The sequence below is a fragment of the Culex pipiens genome, chromosome 2 (assembly GCF_016801865.2).
Source record: "Culex pipiens pallens isolate TS chromosome 2, TS_CPP_V2, whole genome shotgun sequence".
Taxonomy (NCBI): Eukaryota; Metazoa; Arthropoda; class Insecta; order Diptera; family Culicidae; genus Culex; species Culex pipiens.
The window spans coordinates 187479827-187487541 of NC_068938.1; the positions used below are offsets into that span (position 1 = coordinate 187479827).

A 7715-nucleotide genomic window follows, 5' to 3' on the forward strand; every position below is an offset into this window, starting at 1 on the left:
ACGAAAGTTTAAGTGCAATCAGCTAAAATCAAATTAAAATGCATTCCCCTCCATTCAGAATCATTTTTAGCTTTTTTGGGTTAATTTAAAACCTTTTGAATTTTTGAAAATGTTCGATGTTTATTACCGCAAATTTTTTTTTAATCTTTTACAATTTATGGCTGTAATATTACACTGTGGCAATTTACACGAAGAAGAATTACTATTTTTGCTTTGAATGCTTCCATTGAAATTTATAAAAGTCGGCAAATAAATTGCAATATTTCGTAGCCATTTGTTGCGAAACAAAATATCCCACTATCAAAAGAAAGTTGCTTGCCATGAGCTTTTATTCATTTGAGCCAGCCTAGAACACATTTTAAAAGAATCATTACATTGTCACAGTGCTGATAAGTTGTAAATATAAATGTGAGTAGAATAGGAAATGCAGAAAAATAAAAGTTTAAAAAAATCATTGAGAAAAGTGTCGTTACAGAAGTATTCATGTTTATTCAATTATAGCTATATATTTTTGTTAGTTCCCAAATTGGGTAGTTAAAAATAAAAAAAAATCGCTCTGTTTTTATTTATTGTATATTTTATTGTAAACCATAACCACATTATCGATGAATTTTCTTTTCAATGTTTATGGAAAATTGCAATAACTTGTATTGTAATTGTATTTCATTTACACAGTTTTCGATGTAATTTTACATACTTTTTCTGGTACAAAATCTGTTCGCCTTTCTTGATTCCAATGAAATTAGGGATTCAGGTTCCAACAGATCAGAAAAGATTGATTTTAATGAATTTCTGATTGATATGAAATTACCCAAATGTAAAAAAAAACTCGACCGCACATTTACCGTTATTGAAAGTACCAACTAATGCACTGATTCATTGTTATTCCATGCTTTCAGCCTTTCTTATTCATGAGCATCAAATTACCCAATGAATGCGTCATTTACTTTTATCAGAAAAAAAATCCCGCGCATATTGGCCTATAAAGTGAGTTTCAATCATAAAAAAGCAGTTAGTTGCTGCAAGATTTTTGTTGTGTAAAGTTGCAATTCATATTAAAGAAAGCATGAAGTTCTTAGTTTTCATCCTAATGGCACTAGCCAGCACCTTAACGGTCAGCTGTTTGCAGTGCTATGACTGTGGATCCCCCATTGCTGACCTTTTATCGGCAGTAAAGTGTTTAAATAGGAACTCGACTTGCGAGGGTGGAAACACAACCTGCATTTCTAGAACACTCATAGGTTTGTGAATGATTTTTCTCCTTAAAAAATCTAGTGTTTCATAAATTTCATGGGTATTTTCGCAGATGAAACCAATCAGACGCTGATTGCGCGAGGATGCGCTCCGGCAGAATGGTGCGCAAACCTACCGATGAATAATTCAGGTTCTTGCATTGAATGTAACACCGATAATTGTAACGGAGATGGTTCGACAGTTCCTTCAACTACCACAACCACAACCAGGCCGCCAACTACAACCACCACGGATAAGCCCGCCGTGACGACGACCAGCCCAAAGGTGCAACCATCGGTTGGAACTACGACCTCCGTAAAGCCGGCTGTCGAGACGACAACAATCCCCAAAGCTCAACCAACGAAGACGAAAAACAGTGCCAGCAGTGCTGGAGGCAGCTTGGCAGTGATGCTAGTGGTGGCAGTAGTTTTGCAATTTAAGTTAAACTGAAAGACTTAAGAGTTTAAAAGGGAATAAAAATTAAGAGTTTTGAATGCTTACTTTAATGTATAACATTTCAATACAAGAGTTTTGTGTCAATTGCTAAATATGAACGACATCAAATTTGTTTGAATTTTTGGAAGGAAAATTCAAAACAAGTTTTTAAAGCAGATAATTTTTATTTTTATTGTTGTATTTTATGTATTTATTTATTTTCAGAAACAGTTTATGATTAAATAAATTTGATTGTGCTCCTAATCAGGCCTGCAAAATGTTTCCAACCCAGCGTACACATGAAGCAAACCAAAATCTCAGTTCACTGCTAGCATCTCGTCGCCATCGTGCTAACTTGTCGTACGTGCATTTTGGGCCAAATTGAGTTAAGAACGCCATTTTGTGCAGCTCACAATGCCTCACCTTTTGACCTTCACAGACCCCCAATATTCGATTTCAATCATAAAATATTCAATAAAAACCGAAAAAACTCCGTGCATTTTTGTCACTTTACATATGAAAGTAGTTTCAATCTTGTCGTGCTATCTTGTCACTCCATGAAAATTGATGTAAGTGCGACAAAAGGCCAAAGGGATTTCAGGCCAGGAAAGTCAGGATGCGTTTGTCGCACGTACAAGCTAGACTACCGTAAACATTTGTAATTATAACTCGGGACTCCAGCAACCAAATACAACCAAACTTCGGGGCAATGCACAGAATGGTGAGCCAAACAAAACGTGTTTGTTATTGTTTACATTGCGTGCTCTCGTTTTTGAATATTCAAGGTCAAACATTAAAACACGTTTTTCTCGGAACGCCGAAATGGCGGGTGCGACAAGATAGCACGACGACGTCGATCTGACTGTAAGCCTACTGTGTCCGTTCAACCACTGCCGCCTGACTCGTGCCGGTCGGCTGCTGGAGAATGAGAGACGTGAAAAAATGAGCTACACTCACTCAATTCGTGTCGTATGACTGACTCGTAAAATCCTCTCTAAACACTATTTTGACTATTTTTAAACCATTGAATGGTTCTAGACTGTGCAAAACACTTAAAACAACCATAACTTATATTTAAAATTACATTTCCACGCATAAATACCAACTTTTTGTGTAAAAACTTGTTTCTTTATGTGTGTGCGTGCAACGTCGAATGAGCGTTGGTCGACTACTGCCTCGCATTGCAGCTGCTCAGTGAGCTAGGGCACTCACGACTGAGTCGGGTTTGTTTATGTCACGGTTTTGCGGTTCAGTGAATGGATCTGAAAAAATCGTGTATGCGTCGCCGATTTTCGCGTCAGGACCCCTGACATTTTCAGCTCTGCTCCTAATCATGTGTTAATTAAAGTTTGATTTAAACTATTATGATATTTAATTTAAAATTGTTGGTTTCATAAGTTAGTTAGTTTCAGTATGAGATAAAAATTAATCTAATTTCATAATAATCACAGCTTGACTTCAATTCAGCACAATAATGAGTGCAAGTCCAAAATAAAATATATTTAATTGGTTGTACATTTGCAGTCCATCAGAAAAAAAGAATATATGTAAAAAATACAAAAAGTAGGTACAAATAAATACAAGGAACGTGTGCTTTGTATGTCAGCTCTTAAAAATCGTGTCAAAATTACATTTAAATGTAGTACCATCGTAACTGCTTTGTTATTTTTTTCAACTTTAAGTAAAAAAAAGTAAATCTTTCCCTGTTCCTGAGGGGAACACCCGTGAAGAGTATCGGGGCCGGCATTTACAAAGCGGATTCCGTGACAGTAATCGAATCCAGAAGGGAAAAAAAGTTGTGTTGGTCCGAGCCGAGATTTGAACCCCGATCTACCGCTTACAAGGCGGAAGCGTTACCACTGGGCTACGTGGCTCGGTCAACTTTAAGTAATAAGCAATTTTTCATGAAAATTGGAAATGGGTTTAACTTGTTATTTTTCCGCTAATACCTTCCCTTTGACCAAAACAGTCAGTTTGAATCATTGAAACATACATACATAGATACTACGATGGCTCGAGAAGGTCGATTTTTCAGAACTTGTTTTTTATGCCTTTCGACCCCTAAACAACTCCCCAAAATTTGGGAGCGATTGGTTGCGTCCACACTTTGCGCTTTGCATTTCAATTTTGTATGGGAATTAGTGGGAAAAAACTTTCTTTTTGACATTTATGACTTTAATCATATTTATTGTCTACTATTTTTTTCAAACCAACACAATAACGTTAAAATTGAGAAAATTCTCTAAAACTACTAATGTAATCTAATCACAAGACTTGCCAGCATGCTTTCATCGGTTTGGCTGCGTTTGTGTTAGATTAGATTAGATTAGATTAGATTAGATTAGATTAGATTAGATTAGATTAGATTAGATTAGATTAGATTAGATTAGATTAGATTATATTAGATTAGATTAGATTAGATTAGATTAGATTAGATTAGATTAGATTAGATTAGATTAGATTAGATTAGATTAGATTAGATTAGATTAGATTAGATTAGATTAGATTGGAAAATCAACTGAAGATCTACAACTTTGCTGAGGACACCGTTAACTTCGTTAACAAGGCATAGTTACTTTGATATTTTAATAGCCTTTTTGTTTGGACAAATGAAAAAATTGCATGGAGACTTGTATGGACCAACTAATGAAGCAACATGTCTTGTTAGTACAATCAAATGGTAGACACAAAGTCTAATTAAAAAAAACATAAAAAATTTGTTCATTTATAGGAGAACTACTCTGTCTTGAAACTAATTTTTAGAGATGATTTTAAAAGAAAAAGAAAATCCCACCCTATTTTAAAATTAGAATAATTATTGAAAGATTTCCTCTAAAGGTTGGATTTCGAAAATCTCTATAAAAAAAATGACTTCAGGGCCCACATTTTTTTGTAAATTGTTGAATTGATAATTGAATAACCTAATCCAATCAATCATTAATTTGCTGGTCTGGCAACAATATCATCAGCATTCAAGAGTTTTTAAAAACAGGATAAAATTGAATTTTGGGATTATTATTTTTCTGTAAAACGTTTAATCAACATTTGAAAGGCCTTTGTAACTAATTAAGAGTTTTATAATCTGGCAACAAGGTCATAATATGTGTAAAAAATCCCGCTACACGGAGAAAAAAGAGTTCCCAAAATCGTGAACAAGGGTTCATGAAAATGGGAACCACGAACAAAGTGTTCAAATTTCATGGTACCTTTTTCAAAATCGTACCATGGAATTTGAACACTTTGTTCGAGGTTCCCATTTTCATGAACGTTTGTTCACGATTTTGGGAACTCTTTTTTCTCGGTGTAACTACTATTTTTGCAATTTGACCTTAAACTTGTATAAAAGTCCTTGGTTTACGAAAAATTGATCATCATAAAAAAGAATAGAATATTTCTAAGAAATACAAACAACAATAACTCTTGTCAAGATTCGACAACGAGCATCAGTCTAGCACGACCTAGTCCAAACTGTAATTAAATTAAATAATTTTGTCACATTTTTGGCAGGGCATCCACCAGACTCACAGCTCCAACAAATCCCCCAGACCACAGTGTGTGCGTCTCTAAAACACGTGACACGTCTTGTGTCCCAGACAGCAGCTCAGCAGACACACGGGGCCAGCACACGAGATGCATATTGCATGCTTGAAAATTGCATTCTGTGTCAGAGCCGAGCGTCGTCGCTGACGGCTTACGTACAAAAGTCATCTTCTTCTGATGGTAGCAAATCTGCAACACTCACGACTAACTGTGTGTCGTCGGTAGTCGTTGGGAGATTCTCGGGCAGGCATTTTGGTCCACGACCAATTATTCAATCAAGTTAATGCCTTGAAGAAATGGGGAACCTTCAACAGGGAGCCGAAGCATGAGGTCTAAGATGTAGAGATAACAAACAAAGGTTCTCTGGGTGTCATCCCTGCTGCGATCTACTGAAAGGAGTGTGAATAACCATTTTCTATGCCCAGAGATGGAAGACAACGCTGCGCCTAACTACGAATAGATTCGCATTCATTCATGGAAGCTTCTTTCTGATGCAGAAACAAGGGAAAAGTCGTCTTTATGCATTGGTGTACAACATTTGTGCAAAAGTTGGAGCGCAAGAATGGCCCAGAAGAACATTGAAACGATGAGCTGTGAGGATGTAACGAGAGCATTTTTTTCGGATCTCAGTGTAATGTGAATCCATTGAATGACTCTGGGGGCTTCCAAGTCGTGTACGAAAGTCGGGTAGGAGGCAGGGTTGTCGGCCTTGGGGAAAACTTTTGGAAGTAATTGAAACTGCGGAAAGTGAGAAGACTGTGGGAAGTTATATGTAGCTAACTACGGTCAGAATTGTTGAGCTCTTGAGACTGCTGATGAAAAATTCTTACCAAAGAGCATACCTTTACGGTGAAAGCAAAGTTGTGTAATTATTGAAAAATGAAACCTTATCGTAAGAGATAGCATGAGTTTCTTAAATTCTTCTTACACTTGGATGACACCGTGCCCAAGTGCTCTGCGTAGAGTCCATAGTTCAGTGCCAACGAAAACGCGAGGTAACCAGAACACAAGTTAATGTAATTAAACAGCTGTTCTGTGATACGAAGAGTGACTGTGTGTCACTCGGCCGGTACGAAAAGTGCAAAAATATTGTATGGCTTTGCACGACGTAACGCGATTTGCACATATTTTTAGCTACATTGCGGTTATTTATAGCGTTGCACGTGAGTTTGATTTACTTTCTTTAGGCACTGCAAAGCAAAATAATATTATATCAATGCAAACTATGGCGAAATCACTTGTATCGCTAATGACTTAGGCTAGTAATTTTTCACGATCACGTGGAAGCCGCGAAATCTCTGGAATTTGATTCGGGTCGTTACATTTGAATGATACCTTAGAATGACGTGACATTTAAAAGTTCAATTAAATTCCTATTCTGCGATTTTTACATTTAGTTTGAATTTTCAAATGCAATACAAGAATTAATGCCAAATTGAGATATTATTTTCTCAGAATCCTGTCTAAATCAATTTTTTTTTTGCGTACCTTTTCTAAGACCAAAAAAGACATTTTGCAAAAATAGTTCGTCAATACAATTTTGGAAGCTTTCCATATAATAAGCTATAGAAATATTCAATAATTTATAGCTTGGAACGGATTTTCTGATCAAAAGTAGATATTGCTTAGGACTGCTCAGTAAAATCTATCTTCCATACAAGATATTAAATTGCGCAATAATCATTCATAATAGTTATTAATTTTGGACATATAAGGAGGCATACAAAATGTCATCTTCAATAGCTATCCCAAGTAATATTTTAGACTTTATCAAAGCTGTCACAACCGCTATAAAACCTATCAGCCAAAACCAATATTAAAACCACTTAGTCGTAACAGCCTCACCAGAACCCCGATATACCTTTGTTAAAACCCAAAAGGACCGCCGCAAAAGGTTGTCACGACCTATTTATAAAACCTACATAGGAGTTCAAGGCTTTAAAATTGAATCCTAGCAACCTCCTCAAAGCCTTTATAAAACCTTTGTTAAAACCCAGTTAGGAGTTATGGAAAAATGACATTTCATACGTCTTCAAACGTCTTAAGCCAGAAAGATTTTATTTTGGCAAAAAAAATCGTCTTTGTCATGCCAAATGATATATTGGAGATGGTTTGCAAAAATGGCGATGATGAAATAATGTATATTGGAGGTAATTATAATAATTTGAAAGATGATTTCTCGCAGTTGGTAACATAATTTTAACTGCGGTTAAAATTTTATCGATAAATGTGGGAATGATAGAGCCAAAAAAATTAACTCGCTTCATCAAAATCAATTCTTTTGTGATTGAAATTTTTAATTACAAAAATACTTTTCGCAGGTTTTTGAACAAAATGTTCAACACATTTTTTAACGTTGATGGTTATACTAGTTGTGTCAGAAATTCATCATAAATGTGTGTTTTTATCAAATGCTAATCAAAGACGACGGTCAATCACAATCAACCAAACCACGCGTTTAGCGCCATATTTATTAGACTGGCTCGTCGTTATATGGAAAATTTTCA

General features: G+C 35.7%; 2 protein-coding genes across 5 annotated transcripts in view; both read left to right on the forward strand.

Annotated features, from left to right (window-relative positions):
* LOC120429998 (transmembrane protein 164) overlaps positions 1-7715 on the forward strand; it is a 117258-nt gene that overhangs the window by 31340 nt on the left and 78203 nt on the right. The window lies entirely within an intron of this gene.
* LOC120427991 (salivary glue protein Sgs-3-like) lies at positions 1002-2115 on the forward strand. Its single transcript, XM_039592949.2, has 2 exons — positions 1002-1241; positions 1307-2115. Exons 1-2 carry the CDS (start codon positions 1067-1069, stop codon positions 1681-1683), a joined length of 552 nt encoding a protein of 183 aa, XP_039448883.1. The 5' UTR covers positions 1002-1066; the 3' UTR covers positions 1684-2115.

Excerpts from the sequence above, each read along its gene's own strand:
- LOC120427991 (XM_039592949.2), top strand. The coding sequence starts at position 1,067 with ATGAAGTTCTTAGTTTTCATCCTAATGGCACTAGCCAGCACCTTAACG. Across the intron at positions 1,242-1,306 it reads CATTTCTAGAACACTCATAG|ATGAAACCAATCAGACGCTG; the intron begins GTTTGTGAATGA and ends GTATTTTCGCAG.